This window comes from Quercus suber, unplaced genomic scaffold, assembly GCF_002906115.3.
Source record: "Quercus suber isolate HL8 unplaced genomic scaffold, Cork oak 2.0 scaffold_82, whole genome shotgun sequence".
NCBI lineage: Eukaryota > Viridiplantae > Streptophyta > Magnoliopsida > Fagales > Fagaceae > Quercus > Quercus suber.
Genome location: NW_027069547.1, coordinates 1,523,153 through 1,538,450, shown reverse-complemented (window position 1 = coordinate 1,538,450; position 15,298 = coordinate 1,523,153). Strand labels below are relative to the sequence as shown.

Here is a 15,298-nt window from a genome sequence, read left to right as displayed (position 1 = left end):
GGGAAACTCGGGTACCAATCTGCCTCATTGAATTTTGCTACGGAATGTTTTTGGCCAAGTGTTTTTTAAAAGAAATTTGTTAAGGCAGATTGGTACTCGAGTTTCCCAAACTCGGGTACCAATCTGCCTTGTTCAATTGTGCTGCGGATTTTTTTGGCCAAGTGTTTTTCAAAAGAAATTTGTTAAGGCAGATTGGTACTCGAGTTTCCCAAACTCGGGTACCAATCTGCCTTGTTGAATTTGTGCTGCGGATTTTTTTGGCCAAGTGTTTTTCAAAAGAAATTTGTTAAGGCAGATTGGTACTCGAGTTTCCCAAACTCGGGTACCAATCTGCCTTGTTGAATTTGTGCTGCGGATTTTTTTGGCCAAGTGTTTTTCAAAAGAAATTTGTTAAGGCAGATTGGTACTCGAGTTTCCCAAACTCGGGTACCAATCTGCCTTATTGCATTTTGCTGCAAATCTTTTGGCCAAGTTTTTTTTTACAAGAAATTTGTTAAGGCAGATTGGTACTCGAGTTTCTCAAATTCGGGTACCAATCTGCCTTATTGCATTTTGCTGGGAATTTTTTTGGCCTAGTGTTTTTTCCAAAAGAAATTTCTTAAGGCAGATTGGTACCCGAGTCTGTGAAAGTCGGGTACCAATCTGCCTTATTTTTTAGCCAGTTTTTTTTTTAAAAGTTGTTAAGGCTAATTCAATTTGTATACTATGGTTAGCTAACTAAAGTTTTTAAAGTTTTCCCAAAATATATATATGATTTTTAAAAATCACTAAATTTCTAAAGACAAAATTAGTTAAAAATTTATTGGGTAAGTTTAAAACTTTTCTTCTTTATTAAAAAAAAAAAAAAAGGTTTTAGGCTGTGCTAGTGGCTCACGTTGTGGGCAGTTGCCAACTGAGACTTTGTGACAATTATTACACCATAGAGAGAACAAATCAACAATGTTTTTTAAATGAATTGAGAAGAAGCTGCTAAGTTAATTTCTTTAACATCTAATACCAACACAGGTAGAACCCAACATGTAGAGTTCCTTTTCGCTCTAAATAAGAGATAGTAATCACTTATCCCAAAGACAACCACATAAAAGAGAATACTAACAAGTAAGATTAAAATTTGGTATAACAGACTGAATGAAATAGTGATATGTAGACACATGCCAGAAGATATGCGGGTCCAAACTCAATTTTGACTTTATGAAACTTATACTTAGTTGGGAAGATAAAAATTACAATCCAATGTTTTCAATCAATGAGTCCAGCCTTGCAATAGTTTTCAACGGAATCAATTAAAGATTCCTTCAATGGCCGGGAACTCCAACCCAGTTTTTGCAATTTCTCAGAACTCAACCTTTCTTCTTCATGCACTTCAGTAAACCTGCCAATACAGAAACCATGAGTTGAGACAGCTACAGAAAGAAAGTGTTTACTGGATTAGGAGAATATGGGTTGAACCCATGATTAACTTTTTCAAGTTTGTAGTTATATAAGCAACTACAAACCAATAACCAATATAAAATAAATCCCATAAAAAATTAGTAAAATAAAAACAAATAGAGAACTAAAGTGGCGCTTACATGATTGGCAAGAGCCATTCCTCTCTTTGAGGAATGATACAACTTTCAACTTTCAAACATTGCATGAAATGTTAGATTATAGAGACTTAAAAGTCTTACAAGCAACATTTACTAAGGCAGATAAGAAAAGACAGCCTAGTTGAGCTAAATTAAGATTAGGAAAGACATAGACATAGCAAGGCCAGTTGGCCCATAAATTGTATCCATTGATGAGACATATCTACAAGCAAAAAATTGTATTGCATTGTAGGGTAGAGATCAATGACATGAGCATGTTTCACAATATTGTAGACATTGGCTAAAAATAACCCCACTTTTTTCTAGAATCATTCAACTGTATTGCATTGTGATCAGAGAAAGAGGGGGGAAAAAGCTATTGATATATGTACCTTAAAATATGCATTAAATACTTCATCCTTTACTATTTCACTATGTATCTCAGCAACACTATTTCACTATGGCCCTAAACTATCTTTTATGTTAAAATGTAAGAGACGTGAACTTATAGTAGTCAAAAAATCAAGGAAAATGTTTATGCAATGATGACTATCCAACCAGACCTTCTCAGCATTTGCTAGGGCCTCATATGCTTTGGTGTGCTCCCCGGCATTAAAAGCACTTGGAAGGGGAAGAAAAGAAAGGGTAATCAGCATACCTCAAGCCAATCTTCAGCAACTTCCTCCTGCCCATCTTTTGTAATTCGCTGCTTAAACAAACCATACTTGTATCTAAGTCCATAACCCCAGGCTGGGTAATTTAATGTTGCCAAAGATTCCTTCCAGATTTTCTAACAGTCCCAGCTGAAAGAAAAAGAATTTTGGGGAGGGGGGTGGGGATGCAAATTCAATGAAACACACTACATAGAGAAGGTATATAGGACATTTAATCAACAAATAATCAACTAAACTAACAATAAAATAAAATAAGTAAAATCTTGCTTGCCAGATCTGTTGGACGAGGCTGGTGGTAATAAAATCTAACATTAACTTTAGCATATTGCCAGCTACATAACTTTCAAAATTGAAACCAAATTAAAGCACACTTACCAGAAGCAGCAACTCGAGTCTGCATTGCCCCTTTTCTCTGTTTCTTGGATGTCCTTTCTTCCAGATGTTGATAAAGGCTTGCGACTCACATCTTTACTTCGTTGAGAACCTGATGTATCCACCCCTCCTTCACGTTTCTGCCGGGCTTGCTCAGCCATTAGTTGCCATTTTGAAAGCATGTCATCTCCTCCAACAGCAGCACGGGCTGCAACGTTTGCCGCTGTTGTCCTCATTTTGTCATCTTCCTCTTTGTTTGCCTGTACCGAAGCAGATAGCAAAGTCAAGAATTTTGATATTTGGTTGAGTGGTGAAAATATAAATGAATTATCCTGTATACCCTAAGTGATTTACCTATTCATTGTCATGATTTGTTGTTGAACATCTGAGGTGACAACAGTTCGGTGTCTTGGTTTCTCAATATCAACCCGCTACAATGATCCACTAAAATTCAGAACCATTTAATCATCGATAATTCAAGTGAGAATAAAAAAAGAGGAAAAAACCTGACCTGTTTTGACAGTCTGATTAGATTACTTATTAGTCCGCGCATTCTTTCCTCCACGCACTGAAGGTTTAGTTGCATTGCATAAGAAAACATGTAACTTGTAAGCTTTGATAAAGAAAAAGGACCAAATAGCTAGCATCTCACCAGTGACAAGCATCGCTCCACATCGGTGCTTATACACTTCAAACCACTTTTGGCCACTGCCAGACAGACAAACACAAACATGCACCATATATCAAGGTCTATTATTTTTGTTGACATGCACAAAGTGAATGGAAGTACAATTAGAACACTTTTATAAAGAGGTATCAACTAATGTGCCTAACTGATCTCAGCCAGCCTTTTTTTGGAGAGGAGCTTTCTGCAAAATCAGCCTTTCTTCTTCTTCTTGCACAACTCTTCGAGATGCTTCTGAAGCTCGACTGTCCTCCTTGGGCCCAGAAAATAGCTGTTCTTCCTCTTCCTATTTAAGAGCAGAATGACAGAGAGTTTTGAGCTTGTCTACTTTACGTGTCAATTGTTTAACTTAATTAGCTTATACTTTGCAATAGGCAGAACTAAAATGGGAGAATAACATACCCTAAGATTAACTCCACTGACATCAGTGACATCATTTAGTTGTTCAATGCTTTGATCTGAAAAGGCCCCAGATACTTTTTGCTTTTTACTGTAGGATATCAGATAAATTTTACATAAAGAAAGAGTTTGACACAATGTTAATGTGGAAAATGAACAAAATCACATTGAAACCATTGATAATCATCCTCAAGTTGTAGTACAACAGAAAAAGTTATACACCTTGGCAGAGATGGTGATGAACCATGTGCTTCGAGTGGTTTCCTCTGGCCAATAGAAGGCTTTTTGCAGCACAAAGTAAACCGGAGAGAAAGCAAGTCCATTTTAAAATTATAATCATACCTGCATAAGAAAATGAGCAGCACTAAATTAAGGAGATAGCACACAGCAGCAAAGAAAAATATTGCAGAGAGAGGATTAAAATAGAAAGGTTCCAGTATAGCCTGAGAAATTTGTCATCTGAAAACTGTAAATGCTGTAATGGCACTTTGTTCTTCATACAAAATGAACATGATTTTCTCTAAAGTGAGAAATCTATCCGGAAAGATGTAACATGGCAATATATTATGTTCTTCATGAAATAAACATGTTATGAGGGTCATGTGAAAATTAAAGCCCTCCAAGGTGTGTTTAAGGAAGTCAAATTTCAAGTTAGAAAAATTCATGAAAAACGTAATTGTTACAAGGCGTGATGTCGATGACACTAATTAGAAAATATGAGATTGTCCAAGCTACAAACACAGTTGATCAAATACAGATTTTTTCCCAAGTAAAGGCATTATTGGATACTCACAGTTCCTTAAATATAGGAACTTCCACATGGCTGAGTTCAAGGCAAAGGAATCTTCCTCCCCGTTTTAGTACCCTGATAAACAAAGTCATATAAGCCAACAAGCCAGATAAATATCAGAGCAATAAACTTCTTTAAAAGCAAAAAAAAGGTATGACATACTTTCTTCAGTACTGCATTGTAGTTTATTACCTAATAATCATCAAGTCTGAGACAAAATGGGTGGCAAACCCCTCAATACTTTCCTCCCATCAACATGTTTCATCAATCACTTGATCCTTGGGCCAACTTGGATTCATGGCCACAGCAGCAAAAGAGGACACAACAACAACTCGCTTAACTTTTGCTTCAAGACATGCTTTCAGTATGGCAAATAAATTTCACTTAAATAATGAGGCAAATAAAGTGAAATAAATTAGAGAAGTGAAAATATTCTATACCAGAGATAGCAATGTCTTCCCTATGTTTCCATAAAAGTTCACCCAAGAATCTGAAAAAAGCAACAAGTTTTAGGATAATATGTCGCAAGGAGGATAAATTTAGATGGCAAGATCTACAACTGAGGAAGAATTCAATAAACCTTGATCAATAGATTGCACAGCCATCTGTCCATAATTTGCCACTCCTCCAGAAAAATCGAGTAAAATGTTGCCAATGCTGAACCCATCTGTGCTCTTTCTTGCAAAGTTCATAAACACCTAAATTTCATAACAGTCATTAATATAGTATGAATGGCCAGTCCAACTGTCACTTTAATACTATCACAAAATTTTAAGCAATTACAACCATTTTGATGTAGTCATCTTATGAGGTAAAGAAAATTAAAACACCAAAAGTCAATGACATTTTTCCCTCTATTACCTACTGAGCAAAAGCAAACAATTTTGGAGCACAGCACATTAAGCCATGTCAGCAAGTTTCTGCTAGAAAGGCAAATGGGAAAAAACTAGCTTTATATTCTGCAACACTATACTTCATAAGCAATATAAATTGCAGTAAAGTTGCTTCAAATTATATGAAATGGGGTATTGATGGGTAAAGAGAATGCAGTTATCTGCATATTTGCCCAAAAGAGGACACTTACTGCAGCTGCCATTCTAAGGCTCAAATTTTTCTTCAACACACTCTTTGGGGTCACTAATTTCAACCTAAGCAGCCTTATATATCAGTGGGAGATTTCCCTAATCATGTGAATAGAAGGCCTTTGTCAAGGTTCCCTACGTTCAAACATGGCAGCATGCCAAAATTCCAGTAATTCGTTCCCCACCAGCTTAGCTGGTCTGCCAAGAAGGCCTTTTCACCACTGCATAGTGAAGAGAGAAGTCTAGAGTTTCTTAGATCTTCCAATACACAAGCTTTAGCAATACCCAAACTGGAAAATACTATAGTGTACATATTGGCATTAACAGAGAGAGTTAAGCTTTAAGAACTGAATATGGAATAACCATACAAGATATAGGTTTCACATACCTTAAGTTCTGCAAATGCTATTTCAGGTTCCACCATCCAGAACTCAGCTAAATGCCTGGAAGTGTGAGAGTTGTCAGCTCTAAAAGTTGGTCCAAACGTATAGACACTACTAAGAGCACATGCATAAGATTCAACTTGTAATTGGCCAAAGACAGTCTAAAATGCTTGACGGGCAAAGAAATCACAGGCAAAACTAGTTATTAATGGGGAAAAAGAAATCATAGATAGGTATTCTTGCAAATACATGAGTGACCCTTTTGGACAAGTGCTCTTATATTGCAGCCCCCATTTGCACCAGTTTTTGCTTCCAAATCTTTAAATACACCAAAAAAAAAAAAAAAAAAGGGACAAAAAGATTCAGACACAAACAAATATTGTGTAGCTAGGTGGGTTTTGTGATATATGGGCAAAACTGAGGTACAAACTCCTTAGTTACAATAAAATTCTTGCATTGACCAATACAACAAAATTAATATTAACTTTCTCAAGAAAAATGAAAATAAATGCAGTTAGACTATAATTGGAGAAGCTAATGTAGAACACCTAAGAACTGTAACTATGTTTCAGCAACAAAAAAAAAAAAAAAGGAACTGTAACTATGTTTTGATTGATAATATACTAAAAACAAAGCACAAACGTAGATGGAGTTAGAACCTATAATCAACGAGGCTTTTGAGCAGATATCAATATATGCCATTAAGGAAAATTAAGCAATTAGAACTACCAAAGCAGCATTGATTCTCGACCATTCTTGAATTATCCCCGTTTTCTTCTCCTCACTGGTTCCTTGACTGGTCTCACCTTGCCTGAAAAGAACACAAGCAAATACTAATATGCAAATCATTTAATTATAAAGAAATATATATGTAATCGGTATTGAATCGAACTATAGTACCATGTCCAGTCCCACAGTCAGGAGGATGTGTCCGTGTCCGTTGCGGCCTTTGCGGTCGACCCTCAATGTGTGAAGCCTCTGGTGGGGGGGTGGGTATCTGTGTCTGGATGAACTCAGTATGCACAAACTCAGGGGGGACAGCACCAGGGGTGGGTAGCCTAGGAGTGGGCATGAATCTCATCTCATCTCTACCATGTACATCTGTGGGGGCAATGCCGGTAGTCAGTGGGGGAGACGTACAGGTGGTGGGCAACGGGGATGTAGTAGGGGATGTGGGTGGGCACGTATGGGATGGACCCGCATCATCGTGTGCCATGGAGCCCATGTCATAACCAGCGTCCAAGCACATGTCATCTGCTGTCTGACTTGCTTCCTCCATGGTGTGGTCATGCACGGGTCTGTGACGCCGACTAGATGTGGGACGCTGAGTAGATGTGGGCACGGGTGTGTGACGCTGACCAGATGTGGGACGCCGACTAGATGTGGGCATGGGTGTGTGACACTGACTAGATGTGGGACGCCGACTAGATGTGGGCACAGGTGTGGGAGGATGAGTGGATGTGGGACGCTGACTAGATTGACGGCCTCCACGCCCTTCACGTCCACTTGCTTGTCGACCACGCCCTACAGCCGGTTCACTTGTGTTGCCCACATTGCGTGCATCGTCCAAGGTCAACCGACCAATCTCTTCAACAGATTGCAAGGCCTTAATACAGTCGGTGTAGATCTCAGACCCTGGTTCGCACTTCGCCATAATCTTCAATTGTGATTCAACCTGTCAGAAATATACAAGAGTTGTGTTAGTAGGCTGATCTAAACTATGTGAAGCAAGGTACATTTATAACAAAACAATCTCTTCGTAAACTTACCAAAGTGTCCCAATACGAGGTCTCTTTTGTTATATGGCGAACAGTACGGGGACGAAACCACACCATATACTCGTCATTGTAGCTCATCTCCCCATGAAAGGGCGGTGCATTGGCAATTGTGGCGTGCGCAGCCCATTCAGCAATATGCGTGGCATGTTCTTGGGCCCAGTCTTTTTGGTGCTTGCCCTGGAGAGTTATCTTGTGAAGCTCAATTGAAGTATCGACATCTGGTGGTATGTCTTGCTTCATCCCAAACTGTCGGAGAACACGTTCAGGGTGATGCCCTTCAACCACCCAAAAATGGACGAGTGGCACGATAGACCTCCATATGTGTTGGCCTGCCTTACAATATGCGGGAAGGGAACGCAAATAATTTTTGTATGGCTCCCACACAATCTGCAATGATCCAACCGATGCAAACAACCATATTAATAATAAAATTAGAAAAAATGTGTAACGAATGTGAACAATACATGTAACATGAGCATTCTGAAATTAAAAAAAATGCTTATTCATTCCAAGAGCAAATTATTCATGCCAAAGCAAAATTGTAAGACACGATACCTGATTTGGCCGTAGTGAAGCAAGCGACACACGATAGGCGCGTAGGACGTGCATTCCATGTTCGGTTGTTATCTTAGCCCCTTTCCATCTAGCAAACAATAGAGACATAAATCAAGGGAATCAAACAAGTATTTAAGTAAATTTAAGATAATGAAATAAGCAAAGCTCATCAAAGCCATTGACAAAGAGTTGAAACTTGAAAGTGGAGGTAGATAATGTTGTCATTTAAGTCATCCATTTTTTTTTTTACGAGGTCTCTTTTGTTATATGGCGAACAGTACGGGGACGAAACCACACCATATACTCGTCATTGTAGCTCATCTCCCCATGAAAGGGCGGTGCATTGGCAATTGTGGCGTGCGCAGCCCATTCAGCAATATGCGTGGCATGTTCTTGGGCCCAGTCTTTTTGGTGCTTGCCCTGGAGAGTTATCTTGTGAAGCTCAATTGAAGTATCGACATCTGGTGGTATGTCTTGCTTCATCCCAAACTGTCGGAGAACACGTTCAGGGTGATGCCCTTCAACCACCCAAAAATGGACGAGTGGCACGATAGACCTCCATATGTGTTGGCCTGCCTTACAATATGCGGGAAGGGAACGCAAATAATTTTTGTATGGCTCCCACACAATCTGCAATGATCCAACCGATGCAAACAACCATATTAATAATAAAATTAGAAAAAATGTGTAACGAATGTCAACAATACATGTAACATGAGCATTCTGAAATTAAAAAAAATGCTTATTCATTCCAAGAGCAAATTATTCATGCCAAAGCAAAATTGTAAGACACGATACCTGATTTGGCCGTAGTGAAGCAAGCGACACACGATAGGCGCGTAGGACGTGCATTCCATGTTCGGTTGTTATCTTAGCCCCTTTCCATCTAGCAAACAATAGAGACATAAATCAAGGGAATCAAACAAGTATTTAAGTAAATTTAAGATAATGAAATAAGCAAAGCTCATCAAAGCCATTGACAAAGAGTTGAAACTTGAAAGTGGAGGTAGATAATGTTGTCATTTAAGTCATCCATTTTTTTTTAAATGAACAAGTTTTGGCCCCAAGGAAGAGGAACAACAGTGAAAAGTCCCCAACCAATTATGCTACTCCCTTGGGGTTGTTATTAAGTCATCCATGTAGTTTCAAAAGAGTGAGTATTCAAGGTTGTCATTAAAACATCAAAGAATTTCCTATAGTTATCCCAAAAATTGAAGCTAACCCAATATTAGTAAAAGTGCATGTGCAAAAACAGAATGAGCACCGTAGTTGAACTCAAAACCCACCCTCTCAACTAGACTATTCTATACCATGGTTGAAATATATGATTTGTGTTTTTAAATTTGAATTTTGACATTGATCAAGAGTGACAAAATATATTTAAAACAAAACCTTAGGCATTGCCAATCACTGCTATGTTTCCTTTATTGTGCTGCATGTTTTTCCACAGAATTAAGTCTTCAAAAATAACTCTAATGCCCACAAACAATTAGATTAAGCCTAGTTACACAACCTCAACAAACAAGATATGAAGAACATATATCCCAAGTCAAAATTTTGGCAAATAACATGGTTCAACACACCTCATTAAAAAGACCTCCTGCCTAAACTCTCTCTACATATCTGAATTTACATGCTCAAACTTGAGGACTATAGTAGCTAATTCCACACCAAAAAATTATATTAATACGATACCAAATAACTCTTCCAGCAGTGTATAATCAGAACTCTTCCAGCAGGAAATATTAAAAAGACAATAAAATAAAAAGAAGAAGAAGGCATAATAAGAAACAGCAGCCACACCAAACATCCAACCAAAACTTAATTTTAGTACCATCTGCTACCTCAAATTAATCATGATGCATCCAATAAGATAACAAAATTCAATCATGAGTCAACAGTAATCTACCTATCTTGACAAATGCCAGTCATATAAAGGCTTGTTTCCTGCTATTTAGCTGATTTTCATGTTAATAATCTACCTATCTTGCAAATCGCTATCTGCTACATGACATTCTAATTTCCCTCTAAACAACCACAACAATTTCCACCATTAATCAAACCAATCCATCTAAGACCTTAACATGAATCTTGTCCCTCCTGCTCATATAGTCTCTATTTATACTTGCATTTTGACAATTACTGTCAGTTTTTACTAGACACATGTATTTGAGTAACCTCAATCCTTAGGACAACTTTCATGATGCAATGTCAAGCTCTCCTTGATTTTTGGAGTGGTTGCCTAATTGTACACAAATCCCTTCAGTTCTCAATTTTTAATTTATTCTAATTGCTTTCTCAATTAATATCTTATTACCAAGTAGTAAGCATTTGTTTTAGATTTCCCAAGCTTCTCAATTAATATCTTAATGCGGAAATGCAAAAACAATAACTATCTACGATCCTACATACCTGATAGCAAGTGGACCTGGGGGCAATGCCTGGTGTGGATGCCTCATCACAGGACATATATGTGGAAACCTCGCCCATGCCCACAACTGTACCAAGAGCAGTGCACCGCCAATCTGCTTCGATGTCTTCTTTGATGCATTACAGAGGTGTCTATATAACCAACTTAGTGCTGCACTACCCCAACTATACTTCTTTCCGTTGCTGATTGGATTGAAAAATTGCAAATACATAATTGAGACCCGTTCGCCTGACTTATCCATAAACAACGTACCACCCAACAACCCCAGTATATAAAACCGAGCATACTGCTGAACAAGCTCATCAGTGGCATCCGCTGGGAGAGGGTTGCTAAACCGATCCTCAAGCCATTTGGCTTTTACCCTCGGCCCTTCTATCACTGCAACGTTCTTGCGTCTATCACCAACATCTCTTCCCGGCGGACTATGTCCTAGCATTTCGTAGCAGAAGTGGGGCCAATCATTCAAATCAGTATATCCCACCACCGGCAAGCCATCTACAGGTACCCCCATTATAACCTCCATGTCTTGTAGCGTGATGGTCATCTCACCGTGGGGCAAGTGGAATGAGTGCGTCTCCGGCCGCCATCTCTCCACCAACGCCGTGATCAATGCATGGTCAAGGTCCATATGTGGGACCCGAAGAAGCCCATCTAACCCTGCAGCTGTGATATAAGCTGCAATCCGTGGATCTAAAACTGCACCATCTTCAAGCAGACCTTTATCTCGGTGACGACAAGTCAGTACACCTGGCACTCCCTGCAAACAAAGCAACTTAGTATTAATTATGTTTCTTAAATGCCAAAACTCTTCTACTACATATATTGACTACGATTTTGGACAAGTGCATACCTCGCCTTCCAAAGGAGGATTCCAAAGCAAACTTGAACGATGCATAGGCTGCCTCGTCAAGACAGTCTGTATAGAGGGTCCCGCTTCATTTGGGTTCATATCTGCCATTTGGTGACAACAACAGTCAGGGGAAAATTCACTTCAAATACATAAACTTTCTTCTCTTTTGATGTATTTATTTTTAATTATAAACATATTTGATTGAAAATGACAATAATATAAATCTAAAATGAGAAAAAATGAATTAAACTTCAGAATGTTAAGTAGATTACAGCATATTCAGCTAATAGAAATAGCATACATCAACATACACGATAAAACATTTTTACCCCTAAATAAATAAATGAGAAAGGGGCAACATTCAGATGGAAGGAATTTCTAAAATGAGTCATAATGTTGCACTTTTTGCTAAAATGAGTCATTCACAAACACTACACTAACCAGGAAACTGCCTACTGTTGCACTTTTTGCTAGTCAATTAGTCATAATGTACCAAGTTAGAGGCATAAATTCTTTGTATAACACACTGCACCATATCAGTCAAATTAATAAATAAATACAAGTATCAGTATAATGTTATTGTATTGTTATTTTTTTCATTCTAGCTTTTATTTTGTTTAGAGGTATATATAAATATATATACCCCCTTGAGAAAACAAATATTTAGAACTTCTTTTAGAAGTATTATGTTTTTTGAATAAGACTTTGAGAAGCAATACTTGAATTGTATTCCAATTAAAGTAGCCCCAAACACTTATCCCATATGGCCATATCACAAAATTAACAAAGAGCTCTAAGAGTATTCCTACTCCTAGTACCAATAACAATTTGTACATAACTTAATTTCACTCCTTCAATATTTAAGGTTGTCTTTGGATGATTTTTTTTAATTTTTTTATTTACCTTATTTTGTTTTAAAAATTAATGGTGTAAAATTATTATTGTGAATCTACGCTTCTTTTGTAATAAAGGCATTCTCTTTGTTGGTGTAAAGTAAAGCCTTTTTGGCCTTTTGACGCTTTAGTAAATTGTAGCTAATCTAGGTGAAATATATTAAGTGGTTATAATATTATTTACTTGAATGGTTTCAGATAAATGCCTTCACATATTTATATGTCTAATATTCAATTGCAGAAGAAAATCATATAATAGCATTATTGCAGTAGAATATGCTATTACTTTACAATTTGATTCAAAATTTAGTAATGAAAAGTGAAAAAAATCATTAATAGATATTGATGAAAGATCGTTAAAAAAACTTGTAATGGAACCTTCTTATAGAGATCAGAGATTCAAAAGCAAGGGCAGGTCCTTTGGATATGATTCTCACTAAGGTTCACCATACCCCTCTCTGCATTTTTATTCATTTTCCCCCTGATTTTGAATTTTTTGTTTTTTGTTTTTTTTTGTTAGCACAATTCCCCACAAGATGAATTATATATGCACCCCATTTGTTTGGCAATGTAAGAATGAGTCTGGAGTTGTTTATAAATTCATATCAATAACATTCTTTTCATTTCCATTTGAAACATGGACCCCATATGTTTGACAAAACTTTCACTCACTCTTGCTGGGAATAGGGGTTTCTTTTTTTCCTATTTAAAACAAATTAACATGGATGCCTTGAATTTTTACTGCAGGAGTTTCTGTTTTGGTTCAGCATGTGGAGAAAGACACCAAAGATGCTTAGAAGGCCTATAGAAACATGTGTTTGACATGCTACCTCCTGTGCTTTTCGGTGGTTTTACTTATTAAGCATCTGTAAAATTATTATTGTGAATCTTTAAAAATTTGTACATATATAATTTAGCTGATTTTTTTGGTAGATTCAATAGGATTTAAGATGATCATTTTTTTGGTAAATCCTTCCTAAACTCCCAACCCTTAAGATCCTAAACTGATAAAACAAGCTAAATGTGCCAAATGAGACCGGCAAATGTTATCCTAACCCAAATTCAACGAGTCCACGAAGCATTTCATAGAAGCATTTCATAGATAGTTCATAGAAACATTTCATCAAACACATAATTTGCATTACAAACCCACAAAAAGATAACAGAAATAGAAAATAAAGACAAACCCAAAACAAATTATTGAAAATACTATGAAACAAAACGCACAAACAAATGAACAAAACCCCAAAAAAACCCACAATAAATCAAATGAAACTCAAGCAAACCCACAAAGAAACCCACATCCCAGAGCCTATATGGATTCAGATTGAGCAGAAATAGAGAAATAGAGAGGTCAACGAAGAAGAGAAAAGTTAGAGTGTTGAACCTGTGTTGCCGTGAGAAATAGAGAAAGAAGAACAGCTTGTGGTGCCGAAGAAGAGAGCGAGAGCGCGAGAGCGAGAGCGAGACAGCGAGAGCGCGAGAGCGAGACAACGAGAGCGCGGCGAGATCGAGGCTGAGAGGGAGATTGCGCGGCGAGATCGAGGTTGAGAGGGAGATTGACAGCGAGATTGAGAGGGAGATTGAGAAAGTGAGAGCGAGATTGAGAGGGATATTGAGAAAGTGATAGATGAGAGAGTGAGAGATTGAGTAAGTACGCTGAGATGGCCAGGGTTTTTTTAAAAAAATTTGTTCAGGCAGAACAATACTCGAGCTTGGTGAGCTCGAGTACTTCAGTAATATAGTACTCGAGCTCACCAAGCTCGAGTACGAAGAAAATATTTAAAATTGCCATGTCATTGTGCCACGGTGGAAGTGAAAAATGTAGTACTCGAGTTTGGTAAACTCGAGTACTTAAAAAGGTGGTATTTTGCTAATTATTTCCGAAACAGTGTCTTCGTGCAAAATACTTCAAAATTTAATGGTATTGGGCCAATTTGGCCTTCTAGTGTGTTTTGAAGTTTTCTCTCTACCAATCGAGAAGCCTACGATGGCCACAAAGTCGATCATCTCAGCGTCGGTTAGTCTTCCTGAGGTGCAGATGAGTGCAAACCTAAATGCCCAGAATTTTCTTGAGTCGATGCATTTAGTGGAGGTGTCCCAGTCACCCTCCGAGCTGGTACAGCCAACAGTGGGTCATATAGTATCTCCGGTTGCGAAGGATGATGGGGGTGAGGAAAAGGTAGGCACGAATATGTCTTTTGTTGATTGTCCAAAGAGTTCATTCCTTAAGGGGGTCCAGAATTGCTGTCCCACTATTAGAGAATTAGTTGGAGACTTGGATAAATCATGGTGTAATTCTAAAGACTGGATGTTACAACTAAGGGATGGTAGGCAGATATTGATTCCACTGTCGCTCTATCAGTCTCCAGGGAGTGAGTCGGATTGCTCAGTCAAAGAGGGTGAAGCTGCTACAAGTAATTTTACTTGTGTCACTAAGGGGCAAATTGTTAGCTGGGCAGATGAGTGTGATGGGGTGGTTGATTCGTTGTCTGTTGTTACTGGGTCAGAGGATGAGTTATGGGAATTTGATGAAAGGTCTATGACTAGGGAGAAAGGGGGAAAGCCTTTAGTTGTGGTACCATTGGCCACAAAAGTTCCTTTGCAAATTGAGTGTGATTTTGGGGAGGAGTTTGGGTGTAAGGAAAATATTGATAGCAAACAATTATCACAATGGGTAACCAAATGGATCAAGGCTTTCTAGAAATCTGTGGGAACTTCATTAGAAGGTTTTGAGGAACAAATAACAGGTCTGTTCTTGGCTTTAGAGTTAAGAAATAATAATAATAATAATAAGCAACAAATTATGGTAGGTAGTCCGAAGAAATTCATTAAATT

The 15,298-nt window shown here is 37.9% G+C and overlaps 2 protein-coding genes and 1 pseudogene across 2 annotated transcripts; all 3 read right to left on the bottom strand.

The window, feature by feature from the left end:
- Window positions 1-1,239: 1,239 nt before the first annotated feature.
- Window positions 1,240-4,667, bottom strand: LOC112016856 (transcription initiation factor TFIID subunit 4b-like; annotated as a pseudogene).
- A 2,003-nt stretch (window positions 4,668-6,670) lies between these two features.
- Window positions 6,671-7,623, bottom strand: LOC112016853 (uncharacterized). Its single transcript, XM_024049325.2, has 2 exons — window positions 6,854-7,623; window positions 6,671-6,764 (listed from the first exon to the last, which is right to left on the bottom strand). The coding sequence occupies exons 1-2, from the start codon at window positions 7,605-7,607 to the stop codon at window positions 6,715-6,717; spliced, it is 804 nt and encodes a 267-aa protein (XP_023905093.2). The 5' UTR covers window positions 7,608-7,623; the 3' UTR covers window positions 6,671-6,714.
- Window positions 7,613-11,675, bottom strand: LOC136067704 (serine/threonine-protein phosphatase 7 long form homolog). The gene is made up of 7 exons (XM_065773914.1): window positions 11,568-11,675; window positions 10,699-11,474; window positions 9,085-9,172; window positions 8,537-8,916; window positions 8,287-8,374; window positions 7,723-8,118; window positions 7,613-7,666 (listed from the first exon to the last, which is right to left on the bottom strand). Exons 1-7 carry the CDS (start codon window positions 11,673-11,675, stop codon window positions 7,613-7,615), a joined length of 1,890 nt encoding a protein of 629 aa, XP_065629986.1.
- Between the last annotated feature and the right edge of the window lie 3,623 nt (window positions 11,676-15,298).